This window comes from Scyliorhinus torazame, chromosome 12 (assembly GCF_047496885.1).
Source record: "Scyliorhinus torazame isolate Kashiwa2021f chromosome 12, sScyTor2.1, whole genome shotgun sequence".
Taxonomy (NCBI): domain Eukaryota; kingdom Metazoa; phylum Chordata; class Chondrichthyes; order Carcharhiniformes; family Scyliorhinidae; genus Scyliorhinus; species Scyliorhinus torazame.
In genome coordinates, this window is record NC_092718.1 from 197,027,092 (window position 1) to 197,053,154 (window position 26,063).

The 26,063-nt window shown below is 41.7% G+C and overlaps 1 protein-coding gene across 4 annotated transcripts in view; it reads left to right on the forward strand.

Annotated features, from left to right (window-relative positions):
• The window catches only part of LOC140386851 (protein phosphatase Slingshot homolog 2-like), a 202,651-nt gene that overhangs the window by 134,030 nt on the left and 42,558 nt on the right, over positions 1–26,063 (forward strand). For 3 of the 4 annotated variants that reach the window (XM_072469620.1, XM_072469621.1, XM_072469618.1), the window contains 4 exons: positions 5,074–5,177; positions 12,766–12,830; positions 19,389–19,507; positions 24,027–24,095. In XM_072469620.1, the coding sequence (XP_072325721.1) occupies positions 5,074–5,177; positions 12,766–12,830; positions 19,389–19,507; positions 24,027–24,095 (357 nt within the window). The remainder of the gene's footprint in view (positions 1–5,073; positions 5,178–12,765; positions 12,831–19,388; positions 19,508–24,026; positions 24,096–26,063) is intronic. The other variant, XM_072469619.1, reaches the window with a different exon arrangement.

A 26,063-nucleotide genomic window follows, 5' to 3' on the forward strand; every position in this document is an offset into this window, starting at 1 on the left:
CAAATGAAAAGACTAAGCTGCTGTACCTGACTGAGACAACACATTAAAAACACATGCCAAAAATCTATCAGGCTGACAGCGTTCTGGAGTAGCCTCTCCCAGGTGTATCCACTGCTGAGTAAAACAAGCATTTTGTTGCTATTGCCCTTCACAATGACCGACCTGTGCGAGGTTAGATTTTCAGTTCTCTCAGAGGTGAAGATAGCACAAAGGAGCTAGTGAAACTCTGCACCTGAAATGCGCATTGCCCTCTTCTCCCTGTGAACCTGATTGGAAAGAGATTGAGAGGACCAAACATACTCCCCCTTTCGCATTAAAGGTAAGCGAATGTGGCAAGGGCCACGAAGGTCAGTTGGTTGGCAAAAATGGGTCCTGATGGGGAAAACAAGTTTGGAAAAACACTGATCTAATTGACATGTTTAAAATTTTAACTGATTGAATAGCTGTTCCGCAAATTTCTTATTTCCTCTAAAGGTAAAGGCTCCCTCTAGGGAGCAATTTTTAACAAGGTGGCAATACTAAATTAGCATTCAGTCAGTTAGATGTAAGATCAGCAAGCATTTATTAGTACACAAAATAAGAGAATGGAAATCTGGTGACTTCAGTACTTAATGGATGTTGTTGTCGAGTTCACCATTGAAGAGAAGTAACCTTTAACTGTGGCAATATTTTGAGCATGCACAAGTTTCAAGCCTCTTAAACATATTCGGCCAGAGGTGCAGATGGTTCTACTTCAGGGGCGAAATTCTCCAGAAACGGCGCGATGTCCGCCGACTGGCGCCCAAAACGGCGTGAATCAGACGGGCATCGCGCCGCCCCAAAGGTGCGGAATGCTCCGCATCTTTGGGGGCCGAGCCCCAACCTCAAGGGGCTAGGTCGGCGCCGGACGAATTTCCGCCCCGCCAGCTGGCGGAAAAGGCCTTTGGTGCCCCGCCAGCTGGCGCGGAAATGACATCTCCGGGCGGCGCATGCGAGGGAGCGTCAGCGGCCGCTGACAGCTTCCCACGCATGCGCAGTGGCGGGAGTCTCTTCCGCCTCCGCCATGGTGGAGAGTGCCCCCACGGCACAGGCCCGCCCGCGGATCGGTGGGCCCCGATCGCGGGCCAGGCCACCGTGGGGGCACCCCCGGGGCCAGATCTCCCCGCGCCCCCCCCCCCCCCCCCCCCCAGGACCCCGGAGCCGCCCACGCCGCCTTGTCCCGCCGGTAAGGTAGGTGGTTTAATTTATGCCGGCGGGCCAGGCATTTTAGCGGCGGGACTTCGGCCCATCCGGGCCGGAGAATCACGCGGGGGGGGGGTCCGCCAACCGGCGCGGCGCGATTCCCGCCCCCACCGAATCTCCGGTGCCGGAGACGGGATTCACGCCAGCCCCCGGCGATTCTCCGACCCGGCGGGGGGGTCGGAGAATCTCACCCCAGATATCAAAAAATAAAAATTCGGGCTCCCTGTGCCAGCCATAGAGTAAGTGGTCACACATTAGGTGGCTCCTGCTCGAGGTGGAATTGTTTTGGCTCTTTTCGCCCGTTGTGGGAGGAGGTGTGCCGGTGGAAAATGTTTAACCAGAGAGAGCTATGAATTCTCCTTCAGTAGGGCATGTCTTAAAGCCTATCAAATGACGAGTGCACCAAATAAGGGGCAACAGCGAATCCAGGAGAGATCGCGAAGTGCGACAGAGGGAAAGATGACGGAGAGCTCTGTAAAGCTGTTGTCCGCACAGTGGTTCATGGAATAGTTGGTGGAGTTCTTGACGGCTACATTTGAGCAGCAGAGAAAGGAGGCCTCCGAGGACCTGGCCAGGGTGACCAAGCCAATCTGGGCAGCCATTGAAAGAGTGGAGCAAAGGCTGGAGGCACAACATGTGTTGCTCCAGAAGATTGAGGAGTCTGTGACTGACCATAAGGATCAGTTGGCTCATTGGGGGTGGAAAATGGTGCCGGTGGCAGAGGGCCAGAAGAAGCTAAGAGAAACGATGGACGACTTGGAGAATCGCTCGAGGAGGCAGAATCGCCGGATTGTGGGGCTGCCTGAAGGGATCAAGGGAACGCAGGCCACACAATATGTGGCAAGGATGTTTGAGAAGTTGGTGGGCTTCGACTGATGACCTGAGGTGAATCGAGCTCACAGGTCACTGAGAAGAAAACTGAAAGCAGGTGAGCCACCGAGGATGATCGTGTTGTGGCTGCACTGTTACTTGAACAAGGAGAAGATTCTGCGGTGAGCGAAGAAGACTAGCTCGTAGCCTCCGGTGGTGGATTGGATGAGGCTATGAGGCGGTTCCTGGCTGGGCTGCAGTTGCTGACAGTTGAGGAGGGGAAGGTGCAGGGGTTGGGGGCGGTAATGGGGCTGAGGGAGGTAATGGATTGTGAAGGGTCAATGCAGTCGGGGAAGGCCCCGGGGCTGGACTGGTGGACCCTGACCAGGATTGTATCGCCCAATTTCATTGTTAAATGTGGATGCAAAACTATCAAAGGTGCTGGCGACACATATAGAGGATTGTGTGCAGGGATGATAGTTTCTTTGTACTGGGTTAATCCTTAAATTAAATTTTCTTCTAATGCTGTTCAAAATTTGATCTCCTTAAGAGGCTGAATGAAAGTTTGCGATTTGTCAATCTGTTGCAATTTATTTCCGAACACAAGTTCTTTTGAAACGGCATGTTTATAAGAATCTCATCAGTTTGCAGAATTGTACGGAAGTGAAATCTTGGTGACATCAAAGCTTACAACTGTGGTTTGTGGTCAAAGTTGCAGGTCGCCATTTCAAATGTGAAGAGATGGCAATATTGCATTATTTGCCCACTAAAATCTTAACTTTCATATGAATTTTGTTGAAACCTCATATCCTGAGTGCTTCAACGATCTGGGAGCTGATTCATTTTCTGTTGGGAAATGAGGATCTATTGAATTCCTCATTTATGTCGAAATTTTGTAGAATAAATGTGGGAATTGGTTGATCTCTGAAGAGGATCTGTCTTATCTACTGTAACTGGGAGTCTCGATTGATATGTGGAAAGGGTGGGGTGGGTTCACCTCAAGAACAGTCTGAAACCGTTATCTCTCGAATTGTTTTCTAATCCTGCCAACCTGGGAACCACCACTTTTCTAGTTAGACCATTTTTAGTATTGTTTCAGGATTTCAATTAACTTTTGCTCAAACGTTAACATGTTGCAATCAATACATTTCATACAACATTTAATGTAATTTTATCATTCATATAATTGTGCTTACCTTTTGTATACAAATAGCTTGCAGGGCACTTGCTATGACAATGTTTCCTTCTGTCCTCTTCTTAAAATAACCTGTTTGAAATTTCAAAATATAGGCGTTTTGTTTTTGACGTTCCCGCGTTCACTCTTCCAGCTTTTGGAAGATGTGACACCTTCCGTGAAAGCTTAGTGTGCATCTAAACACTGCAAGGAAAATTTGTTCTGGATTTAACAGAGCAATACCGCAAAAGAATTGTCCTGGTTTATATGCAACCTGGGATTACTGCATTCCCAAGTTTGTGGGAAGTCTGGAGCTCTGTTTTGAATGGAGCAAGAAACACTTGATTCTCGCTATATTCATGCTGGTGTACATTAATTATCCAGATCCTGATTACTGATATTGACCAGAACTGACTAGACTTTAAGAGAGTGCGGCGATGCCTTAATAACAATTACTATTACAAAATGTCCTTTGCTCATTGAATTTTCAGGTTATTTTATTGCTTTCACAGTGTCGGAGGGAAAAGCTAGTAGCTTTCAGGCAAGTGATCTACTCTGCAGCCATACTGACATACTGCAGATGTTCTCACAGAGTTGTACCATTAGCCATGTTTAGACTATCAGAGTTCAACTTGAACACCTTTTTATCTCCTCTCCAATCTGTATATGCTTTACAAATACATACTGTACAATACTGTGCACTGTCAGGTGTACCAAAGGTACATGAATCTCATACACATTGTATTTGAAGTCATGACTTACCTCTTTATTCTTTTCTGATCATCTTTGCCATTGTTTGGGAATAGAAAGCATCCCGTAGGGCTGCATCACAGCTTGGTATGGTAACTGCTCAGCCCAAGATCATAAGAAACTACAGAGAATCGTGGACACAGCCCAGTCCATTACGTGAGCCCACCTCTCATCCATTGACTTGGGAAAGCAGGCAGCATATTTAAAAACTCCTCCAACCTGGGTTATTCTGTCTTCAAACCTCTTCTATCGGGCAGAAGATGCAAAAGTTAGAGAACACCAATAGATTCAATCGACTCGATCGGCTGAATGGCATCCTTCTATGCTCTAGGGATTCCATGAAAAGCAGCTTCTTCCCCACTGTTACCAGACTCCTGAATGGCCCTCTTTTGAACTGAACTGATCTTTCTACGCACCTTTTCTACAGTTGTAGCACTATATTCTGTATGCTGCACCCAATGTCGATCTTTATGTATAATGTCCTATGTATTCATGTGTGGAGCGATCTGCCTGGACATTACGCAGAACAATACTTTTCACTGTACCTCAGTACACGTGACAGTAAATCTAAAATTAACCTTTGGAGTTAACTTAATTTAGTCTGTGAGCCACAACAGTTTCCTAAAGGTCCTTTACTTCCCACTTTTTACATTCCCTAAGGTGACTTGTTTGCATGGCTTTTTTGTTAATGAAAGAGACATGCATAGTTTACCAAGTGTGCAGTTAGAAGTAGAGAAGTCCTATCTTGTACTTCGTATGAACTTGTACCCAGCTAGTGTGACCTTCATCCATTAGAAATTGCTACTTGTGTCACTACAAAGATTGAAAATACTGGAAAAACTCAGCAGATCTGGCAGTGCCTGTGGAGAGAGGAAATAGTTAACGTTTTCAGTCCGCATGACTCTTTGAACATTAACTCTGTTTCTCTCTCCAGAGATGCTGCCATTTCCACTGAATTTTACCAGCATGTTCTGATTTTGTTTCCGATTCCAGCATCTGCAGTATTTTGCTTTTATTTTCGCACTTGTACCAATGGTTTATTCTAACACTGTTGAATCAGTTGCTCTGATGTTCATATTTTCATTTTACTACAGTGAATCTTTTTTCCATTTTCACAGCATAAGTGAGAGCTTCTTGACTGTAAAGGGCGCTGCCCTATTCTTGCCTCGAGGAAATGGCTCAGTCGCACCCAGAATCAATCACCGGCGCAATAAACATGCAGGTAAGTGCCCTAAAAATGGGAATCATTTAACTTTTGGGGTGGAATTGTAGCAAAGTTGATGTAATGGCTTCATTTTTTGCCCTTTTTTTGATGTTCACACCTTGCAGGTTGAGACCCCCGAAAAACCCTGAAATCGGCACTTTGAGCGCCAAAATCATGTTTCTCGTAAAAAAAAAACATTATGTTCACCCGATATTCGCTAGCTATGCGACGTTTCACAACTATACCTATAGCAGGTATTCCAAAATTCTAAAAATTTCTGAATCGGAAACACTCAGCCTTGAGCATTTTGAATAAGGGATGCTCAACCTGTATTTTTCCCTTGATGCAAGGCATTGGTGCAAAGGTTTTTTTAATTGAAATAAACATAGGATGTTTCATTTTGTTGTATCTGTAAAGTGATCTGAATGAATGAGTGGCTAAATTTATAGTACAGTGAATTGCTAGTTTGCACTGTTCCGTACCACCCAGTCTGGATTAGCACTGTTCCATACTTGCACAGATGTTTCCCCAGCATTCTCTGAGTCGTTGCTGCTGAGTCTTCTATGTCTGTTCAGATCAAAATTTAACTAGGCGTGGAGCCTAATTAATTCTTGACAATACTTGGGCGCATGCATTTAACGCTTTCAGCATGGGGAGCTAGTGTTACTGGAATGAGTGCTGGAACAGCTGTATTTCTTGAAACTGATGAAACTGAAAAGGGAAGTCAGCTTGTATTTGTGTTCTAAGTATGGGGTCAGGGTGAGAACAAGTGTAGAACTAACCTGATGCAAGTCTTGATAATTTTGCAAGATTTCTTATCTGACTTGATCACAGTGGAAAACAACACTAGAATTGCTCAAGAATATTTCTTTGAAAGAATTTTGATGACTTTGTGTCAAATTCCGGTCAATTCCTATGCTGTAATTTACAGTGCAGAAATGTGCTTTTAGCACTACCACCGTACCTCCATTTACAGTAGAAGTCTGCATCTTCTCTATTATTTTGCCATCCATTGCATATTGCATCTGATTTCAACAACAGCTTATTCAATTGTAAAGCATGCAGGATTCTTACAAATGTTTTGATTTTAACCTGGACAATATAATAAATAGAAACAGTAGATCCGCATTCAATAAGATCATGGCTGATCTTCTGCATAAACTCCATTTTCCTGTCCTGTTGTAAGAGGATTAGAGACTAGTACATTTTGGACAGTGAGACACTTGATACAATGGTATCAGGACAAATTACTAAACCCGTTATCCTTAACAAACTAAGGCAATTAACCATGTCATTCGATTGACTCTTGCTTTCCACCATACTAAAGGCACCAACACTTCGTATTTCTTAATCCGTGCAATAGGTGGCACGGTAGCACAGTGGTTAGCACTGTTGCTTCACAGCTCCAGGGACCCGGGTTCGATTCCCGGCTTGGGTCACTGTCTATGCAGAGTCTGCACATTTTCCCTGTGTCTGCATGGTTTTCCTCCGGGTGCTCCAGTTTCCTCCCACAAGTCCCGAAAGACGTGCTCGCTGGGTGAACTGGACATTCGGAATTCTCCCTCTGTGTGCCCAAACAGGCGCCGTAGTGTGGCGACTAGGGGATTTTCACAGTAACTTCATTGCAGCATTAATGTAAGCCTACATGTGAAACTAATAAAGATATTATTATAAATCTCGTCTCTTTTTTATTCTCTGCAGCCATGGACCTTGCTGTGCCATGATGTTGCCATCATGTTTTGATATTACCTCATTTATCGGTGTTTTACACTTAAACAGCCCATCATAACCTTTTTTTCTATCTAACCATTTGACACACTTAATTAGCAGTATCATCATTAAATTATAGCTCAAGTCCATTGATATATTCTAAACCAATCCTTCCATCACAACTGGTAACATCATTCGCGACATCTGTCCCGATTTCCTTTTTGCTATTCATTGTCTGCTCACACCATCAATCCCTGTCACAATGTCACCCTGATTTAACTTCAATCACACAGGCAGCAGCTTGAGTCACACATCTAAAATTAACCCTTCGCCTACAGGTGCTCATAAAAAATACACACAAAAGATTCACAGCCCAAAGTAACAAAAATGTAACAAGATTCACACATGTTCATAACCCTTGATTCCCTTAGAATCCAAAAGTTGTCAATCTCAGTTTTGATTATAGTCAATTGTGTATCTGCAGTTCTCTGGGAAAGAGAATTCCGAAGATTCACAACCCTCCATGAAGAATTTCTCTTCCCCTTGGTCCGAAAGGCCTGACCTCTTCTTCTCTTAATTCTTGACTCTCCAGCCAGGGAAATCAGCCTCTCGATACCCTGCCAAGCCCTCTAAGCATGCTGTGAACAGGGCCACCTTTCATCTAAACTGCAGAGAATATAGCCCTTTTTACTTAATTTCTCTTCAATGAACAATCCATTCTTTCCCAGGACATCCTACCCCACTGACCAGTGCATAAAGATTTTACGCAAACTGAGCATGAGCGCTGTAGCCACTGGGAGGCGAAAATATGCCTCCTCCTTCAAGTCGCAGTCAATTTATGTGGTCTTTGGTGTGGGACAAACCACATCTCTGGTGTACCCACAACTTGGTGGCACATCAGTTACTTGTATTTCTGACAATTTGTGGGCTGAAGATGTCAAAACAAAAAATGTGCCACTAGTAACAAACAGAATATATTTCCTCCTTTACTTTCTTGTTTCCAAAATGCTAATTTATAGCTCTGTGGAGTATTGAATAAGGTATGGAGTATTTCCTCTATTCACATTGTTGCAATCTCAGTAGAGACTGTTAAATCCAGTTCTTCACCAAAAGAATGAAGCAACAAGATTTCATAGTGTAAGGCAGAATAACTTTTAATATACAAGAGTCAAACAAAGCAAAAAGTAAATATTATCTTGAACAGCCACCATTATTCCAAAATCCAGAATCAACGTGTTAAACATGATTTAACAGGCAAATTGCTGTTGATTGTACATTAAATGGCAGGTGCAATCAAGACAGATCTTCCAAATTGGCTCAGCAGTTCGCTCAGCATACAGGTTGTCAATCTCAGTTACAAAGTCCTTCAAAACTCTGTTTCCTCATGAAAAATTTGAGCTCCTCTCTCCAAGCGAGCCTAATCCTCGGAGGACAGCAACACAATTTCCACAGGTACAGTCATCACCAAAAATGGCACCCATCTGCAGAACCTCTTCAGCTCTGACAGAATGATGTAGATCCAGAGATATCTTCAGAAACAGCAGTAGCAACAATGTATTTTCTTATTCTCAGCTTCTAGATCCAGCCTCTTGTCTTCAGCCTGACTGCACTGCCCCATGGGAATTCCCATCTGCTGTCAAGCATGGACTGCTTTTTACCCTTTTATATGTTTCAATCAGTTTCTGTCTCTCTAGCAGATTTAGTTTCTAATCTTAGTTTTTAGTGTTAGCTCCTTGGGAAACTGTGATTCCCATTTCCCTTTTTGGTTAGCGTCCTCTTGAAAAGAGTACAAGTATTCGAGCTGTCCAAGATTTCTGAGGGGAAGAGATAGGCTGGACAAGATCACATTGAGCCGGTTGCTGGTTTGAAGAGGCTCCGTCCTCCAGAGTGAATCCCACCCCCCCACCTCCCCAACCCCCTATTGTTTTGACACTGGGATCTGGAGAGTAAACCTGGCTGTATTTCTGGGCTGCCGTTTTCAGTCAGAACCTGACACTTTGCCAGTTCTGGGGGAAAATTCTGCACAGTGTTTCTGCTATACCTTTCTTCCCACCCAGCATTATCATGAATAATCTTTCCTTAATAATGATAATAATAATCGTTTATTGCCACAAGTAGGGTTCAATGAAGTTACTGTGAAAATACTGTAATATTTTTGATGAGTAATGATGTTGAAAGTAACGATGGCAGACTGTAAAACTGGAATTGTACTGTACACTCTGCAGATTTAAACTGGAATGAGATGACTTGCAGAAGAGGTTTCATACTTCATACCTCCCAGCATTATTTCGCTTAGTTCCTTGAGTAATGCTGCCAGCTCTGCATTGATGTATAACCCTTGCATCAGTGTAAAGGGAGCAATATAACAAAATCCATGCAGAAGCATAGATATGGGCTTCAAATGGGAATTTGATAAAGTATTCCTTGTGCCCAGCATCTCTGTCTCTATTTGAATCTGCAAACAAAGCACTTAATCCCCTAAGCACTTGGAGAACTGCACTTAGCAGTTTTCCATCCTGTTTTTTCGTGTATTTCGAAGCATGTCAGCAAATGAGAATGCAAGGTAAACAAGGCTGGTATCTATTTCCTGAGGTTAATATTGGGAAGGAATTTATTTCCTATTCAGCACGGTAGCACAGTGGTGAGCACTGTTGCTTCCAGCAGCAGCGTCCCAGGTTCGATTCCCAGCTTGGATCACTATGCAGAGTCTGCACATTCTCCCTGAGTCTGCGTGGATTTCCTCCAGGTGCTCCCACTATTCCCGAAAGGCATGCTGTTAGGTGAATTGGACATTCTGGGTTCTCCCACTGTGTACCCAAACAGGTGCCGGAATGTGGCGACTAGTGGCTTTTCACAGTGGCTTCATTCCAGTGTTAATGTAAGCCTATTTGTGACACTAAAGATTATTATTACCCATATTTTATTCCCTATTTCTGGGCATACATTAGCATTAATCATTAATTACCCACACAATCTTGTAAAAGAATGTATTTGTATTGTAATCCGATGGGTGCATTTACACAAATAAACAAAGAAAAGTCCAGCACAGGAACAGGCCCTTCGGCCCTCCAAGCCTGCGCTGACCATGCTGCCCACCTAAGCTAAAATCTTCTACACTTCCAGGGTCCTTATCCCTTTATTCCCATCCTATTCATGTATTTGTCAAGATGCCCCTTAAATGTCACTATCGTCCCTGCTTCCACCACCTCCTCCGGCAGCGAGTTCCAGGCACCCACTACCCTCTGTGTATATTTAAAAAAACTTGCCTCGTACATCTCCTCTAAACCTTGCCCCTCTCACCTTAAACCTATGCCCCCTAGCAATTGACCCCTCTACCCTGGGAAAAAGTCTCTGACTATCCACTCTGTCTATGCCCCTCATAATTTTGTAGACCTCTGTCAGGTCGCCCTTCATCCTCCTTCGTTCCAAAACAAACCAAGTTTATTCAACCTCTCCTCATAGCTAATGCCCTCCATTCTAGGCAGCATCCTGGTAAATTTCTTCTGCACCCTCTCTAAAGCCTCTACATCCTTCTGATAGGGTGGCGACCAGAATTGAACACTATATTCCAAGTGTGGCCTACATAAATAAATTGTTCTGCCTAATGTGGAATTGGGATACCATTCCTATTTTGGCGCTTAATTATACTTAGTTGACAAAGCAGGTTCTTTAAAATTGAGTTAATGAATTGGAATATTTGGTGCACCGTGAGATTACATTACAGCTTGAAGAAACATTTGCATCATGGCACCGATGAAACTTAAGTGTTATGTTCGCAAAACCATCAATTGCGATGCTTTTAATTCTGTTATTAAATATCTGTTGGCTAAGAAACGAACATAGTCGGAACAATGACGTTTCTAATATAGTATAATTTCCTAATGTAATTTGATATTATTTGGGTGCATTGTACAATCTCAATAAAGGCAAGCCGATTATGTTGTGTGAAACATACCTTTGTGTTCTGTGGGCATGTGATCAATTAGGTGTTTTTTGGCAATCCCCTACTTCCCTATTTTGTAATTGCATACTTCCTGCTTTAATTCGGCATTCAATGTTATTTTTAATTTATTCACAATCAGTGAGGTCCATTTCTGCATTTGCAACCCATCAATCTAACTTAAATGTGTAAAAGTGAAATTTTACCACTTTTGTTTTCTCTGATGTACAACACCTGAAAACAGAATCTTTCTGCTTCCCTTCTGGGTGCTACAGCCAGAATAAAAAACACCTAATTGTCATAAATGATCATTGCAACTGCTGCAATAGCCTTTTGTTATGAAAATAAACTTGTTAACCTCTTGTAATAAAAGCCCCTTGTTTGATTTCTTCAATAATTAATCACTGTTTAGATTCTGGGCTCCAAAAAGATATTGTGTGGCACTCCCTGCAGTTGTGAGGAACAAATTTCAAGTGACCAAATATCATTGGTTGTGCCACTGATTTAAGAGCTTCCTTGATTTGACCGCATCTTGGGAACTGAATTTCTTGTGATTTATAATTGAGCCATAGGTTGGCACTGCCGGAGGGCACTGCCCAGGTGCCAGGCTGGCAGTGACGGGGTGCCAGGTCAGCAATGCCAAGGGTCAGGGCTGACGGAGGCCATGCCCATACCAGTTGAAAGGGGGTATGAAGGGTGTTTGAACGAGTTTCATGGTCCTGAAAGGGGAGGTGTGGGGGTGGGTGGAGCCTTCAGTGACTCCATAGTGGGGTGTGCTCATTGGGGAGGAAAAGAGAGTGGGTAGGTAGGTAATGCCCAGGTCTGTGCGGCGGGTGGCATTGTCTGTGGGTGGGAGATGTGGGGACCCTCAAGCGCACTTGGAGATCAGGGCATTCTTTCACTGGCCACCATCTCTGAGGAGCCGGTCCCGCCTGCAAGCTCAGATCCACATTGCTGAAAATATTTGTGTGGGCTCGACCAGGAAGAAACACCCCAAGGCCCAAAGAAATGACGATGTGTTGGTGAATCCAGGTCTGCATCTCGCCCAAAAGGCCAGCGGGAAACATCCCACCAAATTTGCCCAAAATAACACTTCAGTCATTTTTTGGGAGAATCATGCCCGTGGTCTCACCAATGCCTGGTATAGCTGAAGCATAGCATTCTTCCTTTTGTGTTTAATTCCTTTCATAATGAAGGACAGCATTCCACTAGCCGCCTTAATTACTTGCTGTAGCTGCAAACTAATGTTTTGTTATTCTTGCACAAGAACACCTAGATCCCCCTGCACCTTGAGTTTTTGTCATTCTCTTAATACTCTGCCATTTTATTCTTCCTGCCAAAGTGAACAACTTCATATTTTCCTACATTATATTCCATCTGCCAGAATTTTGCGCTCTCACTCAGCCTATCTGTATCAATCTGCAACCTCTTTCCGTCCCCTTCACAACATACTTTCCAGCTGTCTTTGTCTCATTTGCAAATTGCCTTCGCTCTCTCATCAAAGTCATCAATGTAAATTGTAAAAGGTTGTGTCCCAGCACAGACCCGTAAATCCGAAAAAGACCTCGGAATGCATTCTCTGTTTTGTGCCAGCTAGCTAATCTTCGATCCATGTTGATATGTTACCCCTACACCATGAGGTTTTATTTTCCACAATAACGTTTGATGTGGCACCTTATCAAATTTACAATGTCAGTTTCCGTTATAAATAGGAACAAGAATTTACGATAGAAGGACAAATTTTTATAATGAGATCTTCGTGTCTGCTTGAATTATTCCCTCACTTCACCTAAGCAGAGGAGGTTACACACACATGGCCATGTATATATCAGTGATCAAAGAGATGATGGTAACTGAAATTCAGTGAGGTATCACAAATAATTGGACTAATTAATAGAATTTGTTTCACTTTCCTATACCCAGCTCTTCAAACATTTTTTTTGTGGTTCTTTCAAGGTGACCTTCAACAGCACCTACAAGCTATGTTTACCCTTCTTAGACCTGAAGACAACATCCGTTTGGTGAGTAATCCATGTATATGCAAATTTGTCTGCCATTTCAGAACTGTGCCTTTGACTAAATCAATAGAAATTTTCCTACAGAAATTGAATTACTTGTTTCACATTCCCATGTACCATTGAATCAACTGAAGCGTGAGTAGCTGATCTGTGTGCAGGACATAGGCCAACTTTGACCTTGAATTAACACTAGAAGGCGTGCAAAAACATTGGATTGATTCACTAACTCAACTGATCCATTACCCTTCACTCTTACTAAAATTTGAGACTAAATTTATGGTGAGTTGTAAGGGTGTGAAGCAGGGACTTTCTATGTTGGGAGTTAGAAAATTAGAAAGGTACCAATTCGGGGATCTTTTCTATATTGCTTACTGCTGACCCAGAGCGATACTGGCAATAGTCACTGAGCTCACCTGATGATGATCAGTGAACAATGATGCATTGTCTGGGAAGTGGGACCTAGAAAGTGATGAGTAAATCACATTTCATTTTAAATAAGAGACGAACAGCTGTTATAGTGTGGCTATTTATTGCGGTAGTCAAGTGTATAGTCATCGTGGTGTTAGGGTATTGCTACTCATCCAAGAACTGCTATTTTTGGTTGCCAGATTTCTTGTAATACTTGAAAATATCGACTATTTCTAACCTATAATTAGCGTTTTCCTAACTTCATGTTCACAGGTTCTTAGCACTATATAGAAATCATCCTCTATTTTATGTGCACTAGTTCTACACTGTTAGATTTATACAACTTTTGCCAAAATTATTGTGGTGCAAATTTAATTTCGGAGTGGAAACATGAAGTACTTCTACAAGAGGATGTGCAGCCAATGGCAGGAGCTTGGGTATTCCTGCCTTGCACACTAAAATATAATGATGGCAACTTGAGTGACTCAACACTCTCATCCCAGCTTCTCATGGTACTCAACAGTAGAGGTCAGAACCGTGGAAAAACTATGGGCGCGATTCTCCGAAATGGAGACCGTGTTCGCGCCGCCGTGAACGCCGTCGTGTTTCACGATGGTGAGAAACGAGCGCAGGGACTACTGATTCTGGCCCCCACAGGGGGCCAGAACGGCGCTGGAGCGGTTCATGCCGCTCCAGCCTCACTTCCCGGCGCCAAATGGGCGCCGCGCCAACCCACGCATGTGTAATTGGGCCGTGCCAACCCACGCATGCGTGGGGGGGCTTCTTCAGTGCGCTGGCCCCGACACAACATGGCATGGGTGTTCAGGAGCCGGCCGCACAACAAAGTAGGCCCGGGGGGCGGGGGGTGGTAGGGGGTAAGAGGGGAGAGAGGCCGGCCCGCTGATCGGTGGGCCCCGATCGCAGGCCAAACCCATCGGAGGCTCTCCCCCCCCCCCCCCCCCCCGAAACGGAGCTCTCTTCCCCACAGGCCGCCCCCCAACCCTTCGCGCAGGGTTCCTGCCGGCAGCAACCAGATGTGGACGCCGCCGGTGGGATGCTGCTTTTTCTGCTCGGCCCATCTGGGCCAGAGAATCGGCCGGCCCGCAACCGGCACCGCGTCAAACGCGCCGGCGCAAATGGCGGCAATTCCCCGCACCTCGGAGAATCGCGTGGCGCGGTTGCGGCGATTCTCTGGCCCGGCGCAGGGCTTGGAGAATCGCGCCCTATAAATCTCCTTGCATGCTTTCCATTGAAGAACCAAAGGCTCATAGAGGCAAAGCACACAAATGGGCCCTGGCAGAAGATATCAGTAGTTTTCTATTTCGATTTCCCAAGACCTTGAAGTGTACTTGATTGTAATTTTGTCACAAAGTTTCAAAAGCACATTTATTTATTTTTTAATGAGTTTACTTCCAGAAATATAGTCAACCTAGGACATATCAAATCACAATGTCTGCTGTTTTAAAAAATCTGTGTGCAGTTACCGGTTCACTGCAGTGCTGTCTTTACTGTATTGCTGCTTGTACAGTTATTGTGAAATAAGATTATTTAAATTTAATTTTATTCTTGCTTACACATGACAATATTTGAATGTTAGAATAAATTGTTTCAAAATTCTGTCGCCCCAGTAAAAATGGGGTTTGCTTTGTGCTTAGTTCCTACTCGTTGCTCTGAGTGCACATTTTATACTGTAACTGCAACAACTGGATGCTGGATGATTCAAACACTGCAATCCTGATTCACAGAGACCTAAATTGCATGGAACTACTACTGCCATGCAAAGTAATTCGGAAATGCAGTCAATGACATTGCTACACAGTAATATTATTTCATGCAATTCTTGACATTTGATTCTGTACACTATTGTAGAAAACTTGTCACCAACAGTTAGCTATTTGGACATTGAAGATAACTTGCTTCAGACTGACAACTTGTGGATGTATCCATGTCCATAAAGGCATAAAAGGTTATTTAAACCTAATAAGACTGCGAGGACAACTTGACTCACTTTTATCTTCCTGCCTTCCCACACTCCTCAAAAAAAATGTATCCTATAAAAGTTAATCATGTATGACCTACATGGTTGATAATATTTCTGTTTAACATTTAGTATCTTCCCTTCCTGAGCATTTTAACACCATTCTGAAGTTAAGGGTGGATTGTCTCCCAAGAAAAAATATAATGTAGCAAAATGTATTTACTATTTTAGACACACAATGGTTATTGTGATTAGTGTAGATTTTTGTTTAAAACTGTTTCAATTCTGTATATTTTCTTGTACAATGAGTTTATTAGGGAATTTGCAATATATTGTGGAAAACTGTATCCGTATGGTAATTCTAGAAATGCTTTAATTTCTTTTTCCTCTATTTCTATCCCTGTCCTTTCATATTTCTTAAATACAGAATTCAAGACTATGGTCATCTATCAAATGAGTTTACATTCTCTATTACCCACTTTTCATAAATATTTATACCACCTTTAGCATTCACTTCCTCCAACATCGATGCAATGTGATTACAGTAAGTACAATCCACAAGATGCATTGAAGAACTCATTAAGACTCCTTTGACAGCACCACCCAGTCCAAGAACTAGGGAACTAGCCAGTAGAAGGAAAATATTTTGTATCGGGTGTCCTTGATTTCAAAGAAATGGCACAAACAATATTACCAGCTGTTTCTTGAGATGCCTTTTAGATGTGACAGCTGCATTGACAGTACCTTGCAATAGAAGCAGTTTCCCTACTCTGCTATCTGCTTAAACATAAATTGGTCTGGCCTCATTATAAGGCATGACATTAATAAATTTAATTTATTGAGTCTAAGTGTAAGAATAGATGAGTCCGTACTACATTTAGTTTTCTCTAAGTATGGAAAATTTGGCACACGCTTTAATTACTGAAATGTGGAATATTCTTCAATGCTTCAATGCATCTTTTAGATAGTACTGACTGCAATCACATTGCATCAATGTTTGAGGAAGTGAATGCTAAAGGTGGTATAAGAAAGATGGGCGAAACTTGCATAGTATATGTATAGTATATTTTGAACTCTTTAAAAAAATACCTGTGCCAAGAAGATGGGTAACCAATTAATGCATAAGATTTGAAGTAAAAAGTTCAGGATTGTGTTATGATCTAGTTAGGTAATGTTGCCATTTAAAGAGAAAGCATATTTATTACTTGTCTGCAAATGTGCAGAGCTGTGGTGGGAGAGTGGATAACAATTTTGTAAAGGGAAAGTGTGCCCTGAAAATGTGAATTGGTTTAACCACTTCTCCTTTCCAGCAAATAATAGTTCCTTTCCAGCAAATAATAGTTACAAGTATTTTATTGGTTATAACAGGGAAGGTAATGGAAACTAATGACAAGTAATAAATTAGTGCCTTGCCGCCAAGAGTTTAGTAGTGAGTTAATTTGGACCTCTAACGCATTCACCCATTTTCACCGGAGATGTTAAATTAATAGTTATCATAATTTGTCTTGCCTTTAGTTTAATTCTCAATATGTTTCATATAAATTATCAGTTTATTTAATTTTCTACTGTTTTACTACCATCTTGTGCCATTGTCTAGACATTTCCGTGCCTCAGAATTAAGCAAGGGTTAAGTACTTGCACACGATGTGGGAATGAGGAAAATTTTAGGTAACAGCGTTTCTTTAGTTGTTGCACTCTTGCCTCTGAGTTAGCAGGCTAAAGGTTCAAACCCCACCTTGAGATTTGAATACATGATCTCATCAAACACTCTAATACTGAATAAGCACTGCACTTTTGGCGATGTCTTTTTGACTGTAGTGTTTAATCAATCCCTCTTGGGGGCAGTTAAAGCACCTATGCAGAATTTAAAGAAGAATAGCGGAGTTCTGCCCATGTCCTGCCAAATATTTATTCCTCAACCAATCATACTAAAATAGGCTATTCAGCCAATTGGGCTCACTGCTGTTTGTGAGACCTTGCTAAGCGCAAAATTGTCTATTATTATATTTCGCTATGTTATAACAGTGACTTCACAAGGTTGAAAAAGGTACTATATCAATGCAACATTTTTCTTAAACCCAAGAAAATTTACAAGTCTGAAGGAAAATCAATGAAAACGAGGCTGAAGGAGAATCAATTTCTTCTATCTCCCAGAAACCAGATCAAGATTAGCAATTTCAGAAATCATTGCGTAAACAAATGTCTTGCTTCCTCAGCTGAGAAATTACTTGTAGCAAGACCAAAGAGAGGTTGAAAATAAGGTGGATGTTCTGTGCAGCTACACAAGTTCCACAAAGAGTCCATTCTTATAAATGTGAATTATAGTAGTCTGGTTCTCTTAAACGTAATACAGTATAGAGATTGCTATTGTTAATAAATAGCTAAAAATAGCACTTGTTGCTGTACGAATGTTTAGGAAGTTTACTTTGCAATTGCTCTTGGGAAAACAATTGCTCTTGGGAAAGCTAAGTGCACGTTACAATAAATCTTGTGATGTTGCAGGTGTTCATAAAGTGCTTAGGTTGCCACGTCCTGTGCTTCTACGATTGATAGCAACGTCTGGGTAGAATTTTAATGGAGGATGTGTGACGGTACATTGTGTGTACGGATTCACCACCTCACTAGCAGTGTAACTTTGAACCCTGGAATGTCTTAACTCCCTGGCCTGATTTCCATCCCCCTCACCATCTGACCACTAGAAACAGTCAAAATAAGAGGCAAAAATCAGACCACCCATTAGCGGTGAGGTACATTGCAGGGGGATAGTTTTGGTAGTATCTCACGGGTAAGAAGAAATGAGGTGGGGAACACTGGGACTGCAGATTTTCCTTGTGGGAGCCAAGGAGTGCTCTACCTAGCCTAATTTATCTTTTTTATGATCTTTGGTTTTTTGCTGATAAGATTCTGCTGAACATGGTGGAAAGGAATGGGATGGTAAGTTTTTGGAGGCTGTTTTACCTGCATGGATGCCCTGTTTTGCTCTGCAGGTTGGGTTAAAGACACATCATTTTCAAAATATTTTCCACCAGACCAGCTGGTGGAATTTAAATTGAATGAATAAAATCTGGAATATAACGCTAGTCTCAGTAATGATGGTCATGGCAACTATCTTCGATTGCTGTCGCCGATTTGGTTCAGTTTTATGACTTCCGTACCTGGTCTGGCCTACATTTGACTCCAGACCCACAGAAATGTGGCTGATATAACTACTGTCTGAAACAGTTTAGCATGCAACTCCGTTCAAGGGCATTTAAGGATGGGCAACAAATGCTGGACTTTCCGGCGACACCCACCTTCCATGAAAGTATAAAGAAAAAAAATCCAGGGTTGTGTTTATGCCTGTTATATTTGTTCTCCCAGACCCAGCACCAAAATTGAAATCAAAGTGATCTGTGACAGGTCAGGCTTAAAAAAAGCTCCATCCAATCATGCTTGCAATACTTATGGAATAGTGTTTGCATTTAAAGCTTTGCTAATATGGCAGGAAAGTGAGGTTGAATGATCATCCTTATCAGGTCTCATTAAATGGCAGAGCAGGCTTAAGGGACTGTTTGGCATACCCTACTTTTTACATTTAACTGTGAACCAAGCTATCCCATGAGTGTGAATTCTTCTGTTTATCATTGTCAGTGAGCAAAACTGCAGGTTCAGTTTTAACAGAAATCATACTAGAATGTGTTGTTTAATTTAATATGTTACAGTGATCAATTCAGTTAATGGATTTGGCAGTTTGTATTTATGGCCAGGTGACGAGCATTCCTATGTCACTTTATTTGCCGTTAGAAATTGACGTAAACGTTGCTATGTTTGTTGACACAGTCTGGCTGTGTGAAATAATATTGATAGTCCGGCAAACTGGATAGTTCACCCCAGGATGTAATAAATTGACTTAAATAATAAATAAATAATCTTTATTGTCACATGTAGGCTTACATTAACACTACAATGAAGTTACTGTGAAAAGCCCCTAGTCGCCACATTCCAGGGCCTATACACAGAGGGAGAATTCTCAGCTGGTACGGGAATTGAACCCGCGCTGCTGGCCTTGTTCTGCATCACAAACCAGCTGTCTAGCCCACTGAGCAAAACCAGCCCCAACTTGATATGTTCTACTTTGTTGGACCATGACTTAAAATGTCTGAACAAAAATAAAATGTTCTTTTACATAATTTCAGGCTGTGCGGTTGGAAAGTGCGTACTTGGAACTAACACGATACATGGTGGTAGTTTCCACCAATGGCAGACAAGATACAGAAGAAAGTATTGTTTTAGGAATGGATTTCTTCAAGGATGGGTAAGAAAACATATTGGACTGTTACCATTTTACCAGTGTATGTAATTGGTGGTGGTAGAACTTTCATTGCTGCTTAATATAGTGAAGACATAAGACTGAAATAATAAATTCTGAAATATATAATGCAGAATGATTACTTTAAAGAATTCAGATAACATGATTGGCCTAAGGGTTTTATTGTCACATTTTGATAGTATCAGCTGGTATGGCTGCTTTGTAACAGACTCCTTGTGCTACAGAATGCTTTGCTTATGTATTAATGAAATTAGTTTATTCATGTAGGGACTGTTTTGTTGTTGAGATTTTTTTAATAAAAGGATTTGTTTCCTGATTTAACAAATGCTTTAAGTAAACATAATATTGGAAGCATTGATAATTTTAGCCATTATTGGACCATTTGGATATCATACTTGCTCTTTTTTTACATTGATGCCAATAATTGCTAAATCCTGTTAAAACATTGGCGGATTATTTAGTTTGAATTATGTGAAATGATCCCTGGGTTGATTTTTTTTTTTTTTTTTTTTTTTTTTGTCGTCATTTTTGCACAATGGTTCATTCTCTTTATCTTTGTCTGTCCATCTCTCCCGCCCACTCTTTCTCTAACGTATTTGGCCTTGCTCACCAGCTGGGCATGTAGCATTCCTTTTAGTCAGCAATTGTTATTAAACATTTGTATTTTTGGAGCTGAAGTATCTATTTTCAAATTGTAGCAGCTATCAATTAATAGAATTAAATTTGCCCAAAAGGTTATTGCCAATATACTTGATGCAGGCCAATCTGTGATGAGAGGCATGATTTAACTGGCAGTTTTGGGTGGGTTTAGCAGGGGCGTTCCCAGCACTACCCTGCTATCAAATGGGACTCTGTTATTTTTTTTCAGGCTTTGGCAGGGACCGCCCTGCTGAGGCCGCACTCAGTCCCATTTCCTGCCCTGTGGAGCTCCGCTTGCCAGTGGAGGAAGAGATTGGGACGTCAGGGGGTCCTCAAGCCACCCACATCCCACCTCAAACAGCCAGGGCACCCCTAGACCCGATCCCCAGCATGGGCAAAATACCACCTTGGCATTGCCATCAGTGCCAGGATGCCACCCTGCCCAGAGGCCAACCACACCGGGGCCTGTGATCACCTGGGAGACCCCTCACTCCCCCAAGTGCTGTTCTACCTGGCCCCTGTTTCAGGAGACCAAAGCTAAACGGCACCCGGCTGGGGTCTCCTCGGCAAGCCCGATACATCCCAGGGGCTGGTTAGTTCTGGCGTAGACAGAACTGAGCTGAACTGCATACTTAATTTTGCAAGTGTGCATTGCGACGTCTCGTTAGATATTGCGGGGTGTAAAGGTCGCTGGGAATCCCAGAAGAGTCTTCTCTCATCCCGATTCCGATAGGACGTGCCCTGTAAATTGCACCTGAGATTACTGTAAGGAGTCAAAACTAACCTTTTAGATATGCTATACAAGAAACTCAACTGGTTTATAATGTAGCTCAAGTCTGAGTCTAAAGATATCAACTAGCCTGTTGTCAACGATTCTGTGCACTGAACATTAAACCTTTATTCATAAAATGCTAAATATTGCTTCAGAAAGCGAGGTCAAAATACCTTCAACAAAAGATATCTACAGAAGAAATCTTAAGTGTTAAATGAGAAGAAAAAAAGTAAGAATTGCACATGACATAAGTAATCTTGTTCAAATAACTTGCGTTGTTTAGTGATAGCAGCTCGAGTCCCCTGCATACGTAAACTTACATTGTCAGTGGGCAGAGATTTTTTTTTAAATCAATGATGTCTTGTCATAAAATTGTAAAATACTGTTTTAAAGATCTTCCTGCTATACTGTTTCCAATGAACAGTGTGCAACATTTCTCTAGACTTCAGATCTTATGATGAAGCAAATAACTAGCATTGTATCTGTCAGGTTCACATTGATGTATGTCTGCTTGTTGCTATGCAAACAAAACAACACACACTCTTTATATAGTTCCATGGTTGAGGATGATAGTTCTTGAGTGCCATCCTGTTACAGAGTGCAATTAGAAACGACTTAAGCATGTGGCTGGGGGAGGACCCAAGAACAATCTCTGATCATTGGGAGCTTTTTATAAAAGTTTCCATGAGGTCATTTTGTGCAGTCAACACAAGTTATTTGTGTTGACTGTCTCCCAGAACACCACTGCTCTCTCTAGCAATGCTACATAGTGATGCTACACAATGAATGAACATGGTTTCCAAAATCAGGGCTGCTTAAGTGGTTATGTTCAATTATATCAAATGAAGTATAATTTAAAGTGCATATTCATTTGCACTTTCAGTATGCTGGTTCAAACAATTGCTGTTTAGTGCAGATATCTGCATTTAAATGTTTCTACAATGTTTGGCCTTTAGGTGAAACTAATGATAAGGTGAACCACTAGTGAGTAAATATAAAGTGAGGGATTCAGTAGAACAGTAACGCACAGAGTTTTCTCAGAATACGTTTGTCATTTATTTTTCATTAGCAGATTGCAGCTCTTGCAGAATTTTTTTTATTTGTTCATGGAATGTGTGTGTCACTGGCTCGGCTAGCATTTATTGCCCATCTCTAATTGCCCTTGAGAAGGTGGTGGTGAAGCTGCCTTGAACCGTTGCAGTCCATGTGTTGTAGGAACACCCACTCTGCTGTTAGGAAGGGAGTCCCAGGATTTTGACTCCGTGACAGTGAAAGAACGGCAATATAGTTTGCCTGACTTAAATTTCTTTTTGGCATGCTTAAGCTTGCCAAATGTGCACATGCTGCAAGACAAATTTTTAGCCTTGTGTATGATTGATTTCATCTTAAAGATTTAAAAATGTATTTGAAGATCCAAACCGTACCACTGTGACAATCCGATACCAAGTTTCAAGTCCTCACATTGTTGTCTTTCTACCACAAAATATGTCTGCTACTGCCATTCAGCTGGGATGATGAGAGTTGGCTGAATGGATAGATGCATAAATTGCCTAGATAGATAAATAGATTGGGTGGCATGATGGCACAGTAGTTAAGCACTGCTGCCTTACAACGCCAGGGACCTGGGTTAAATTCTGGCCTTGGGTGTCTGTGTGGAATTTGCACATTCTCCCCATGTATGTGATGGCTTCCTCCAGGTTTCCTCCCACAGTCCAAAGATGTGAATGTTAGGTGGGGTTATGAGGGTAAGGCAGGGGAGTGGGCCTAGGTAGGTACCCTTTCATAGGGTTGGTGCAGACTCAATGGGCCGATTGGCCTCCTCCACAGTAGAGATTCTATGTAGCATCAGATCTTTCTACTGTACTTTTGTATCTCCTTTCCTGAGCCCAACAATTTATCTGTCTTTGCTGAGATGAAACAGTCCTCAGGCATCCAGGATGAGTCTGAAGATTAGATTTTGATGTTCTGCCCATGGTTTTTGCGCACCAAAATTCATGTCCATTTATGTAAGATCGGTGCAGTTTAATGAATTATTTTGCTCCCCCAACATAACTTTGGATATCCTTTGCACTTGTTGCTTTAACAGAAGTAACACTGATAAGAGTGTGGATAATGAATAAAACCACAAGAATTCAAAATAAACAAAAACATTAGTCCTTAAAAAATAAAAACTGAAGCCGATTATATATTTTTTAATTTTTAAAATGTTCACAGAAGATGGGCCTCATTTATTGCTTGTCCTTAATTACCCTAAGCAGATGGTGGTAAACCACCAACTTTTAATTTCTGAAGTTCCTGTGAAGTTGTTCCCACATCAGGTAGAGAATTCCTAGATTTTTGATCCAATGATGAATGGCAGTTGTATGTTCAAATCAAGATAATTTGAGACCTGAAGGAACTTGGTGTTCCCATAATATGTTTAGACAGCCAGAGGTTACCACATCTGCATACTTAAAACTTCAGGCTGTGATTAGCTATAATGCACAATTAAACGTTCTTGAAGAAGGATTTGGTATTGCAAATAAAGTGTTTTGATTAAAACAGCATGTTCTATTTGTCCTCTTTCTGCTCTCTTATTAAGAATGCAGCAAACGCGATAATTGTCTCAGGGTCTTAAATGAACATTATTGCTTTATTGACAATGAATTGTCAACATTGATTTTTCTTTTTGATATACACTGAGGAAGAGAGAAGCTTAAGTGGAGAACTTTTCAATTTAAGGCTGTTTCTCCATCTGAATTTAAGTAAAGTATCTGCTTGGGAGGAGGGCAAGGTAGGAGAAGGAAAATATTTTTGGGATGGAGAACGGAGAGAAAATGTACTGTGCAAGATGCTTCAGCCCATTACCAAATGTATTGCTTTTTATCCTCAAGAAAGACTGCTTAATACTACATGTTTTTCATTTTTTTCCAAATGTACAAGAGCTGAGTACAGACTGTACTTTAGGCTTATGGGCCCAAATGATATGTAGTTGTATGATTTATATTGACTATGCCTTTTCTGTAATAGTTCCTGCTGAAAATATCTGCATAAAACCCTGTGCAACAAAGTATGCAAAAGCAATGCTAATTTTAGATTATATTATCTTTGCAGCAGCACTTGCACAATGGGCCTGGTTCTTCCATTATGGAGTGACACATTGATCCATTTGGATGGCGATGGGTAAGTACACTAGGTACCTAACATTTAATCTCAAATAGTAAAACCTTGGGAATCCAGTATTGTGTGCCAAGTAGCAAAATTCTTTGTGTTCCAAGATACTGCCTTCAAACCAAAGGAAAGGCATTTACAGTTTATATAAGGAGCCTATATAAGAAAAATTGACAAGGAAAACTAGCCTGGATTCCTGCCTATTCCAACTACCTTCATTTGAAGTTTCCTTAAGTGGATTTCTGACGAGGGCAGATTTGTTTTAGTTTGGATTTTTACAAATCGTCTTCCTCTGTCACTGCCTCCTTGGCCAACTGTCCCGGCTCTCTCTTAAAGAGCAGAGGAATTTTTAAGGAATAAAACCACTTGGATGGTGAGAGGAATTTATTTTTACCACAGTTGAAAGAAGTGGTCATTTCTAACTTTATGCCCAAGTTTCAATTATTTACAGAATTAACTTTCTTGAAGTCTTTTATGATTCAGTATATTTTTTACCAAGGATATTTATTTAATAAACACTCTTGATCACACTGGAGCTTATCATAAATCATATAGATCATATAATTTATAGTGCAGAAGGACTTGGACAGGTGATAGGAGAGTGGGCAAAGAAGTGGCAGATGAATACAATGTGGAAAAGTGTGACGTTATGGACTTTGGTAGGAAGAATGGAGTCATAGACTATTTTCTAAATGGGAAACGGCTTTGAGAATTAGAAGCACAAAGGTACTTGGGAGTCCTAGTTCAAGATTCTCTTAAGGTTAACATGCAGGTTCAGTCAACAGTTAGGAAGACAAATGCAATGTTGGCATTCATTTGAGAGGGCTAGCATACCAGAGCAGGGATGTACTTCTGAAGATGTAGAAGGCTCTGGTCAGACCCCATTTGGTGTATTGTGAGCAGTTTTGGGCTCCATATCTAAGGAAGTGTGTGCTGGCCATGGAAAGGGTCCAGAGGAAGTTAACAAGAGTGATCCCTCGAATAAAGAGCTTGTCATGTGAGGAAAGGTTGAGGACTCTGGGTCTGTACTCGTTGGAGTTTAGAAGGATGAGGGGATCTTATTGACACTTACACGATACTGAGAGGCCTAGATAGAGTGGCCTAAGTAGAGTGATGGTGGAGAGGATGTTTCCATTAGTAGGAGAGACTAGAACCTGAGGGCAGAGCCTCAGGCTGAAGGGTCGATCTTTTAAAACTGAGATGAGATGGAATTTCTTCAACCAGAGGGTGGTGAATCTGTGGAACTTTTTGCCACAGAAGGCTGTGGAGGCCAAATCACCGAGTATCTTTAAGACCGAGATTGATAGGTTCTTGATTAACAGGGGTTAAGGGGAAAACGCAGGAGAATAGGGATGAGAAACATCTCAGCCATGATTGAATGATGGAGCAGACTTGATGGACCGAATGGCCTAATTCTGCTGCTATGTCTTGTGGAGATGCTGTACACCGCTCTGGTCTCCATATTATGGAAATATGCAAACAATGATTGATTAAGGATGACGAAAGAGAAAATGCTGGAAAATCTCAGCAAGTCTGGCACACCTGTAGGGAGAGAAAAGAGCTAACGTTTGGAGTCCGATGACTCTTTGTCAAAGCTCTGACAAAGCTGCCAGACATGCTGAGATTTTCCAGCATTTTCTCTTTAGTTTCAGATTCCAGCATCCGCAGTAATTGCTTTTATATTGATTAAGGATAAAACTGGATCTGAGGGGGATATACTTATTGGGAAAGGCCAACCAGGCGTAGACTTTCTGTAGAAAGAGAAAACTGAGAAATAGTTTTAAATTTCTGAAAGGGGTATATGATAGCACAGAGAAGATATGTCTACTTCACATGGAAAGACCAAAACTAGGGCTAATAAATAGACTATCTAATGGGGAATTTGGGAGAAACATTTTTATCCAAAGCCTTCGTAAGAATGCAGAATCCACTACCACATGGAGTATTGAGTTGAATACCATAGATACATTTAAGGGCAAG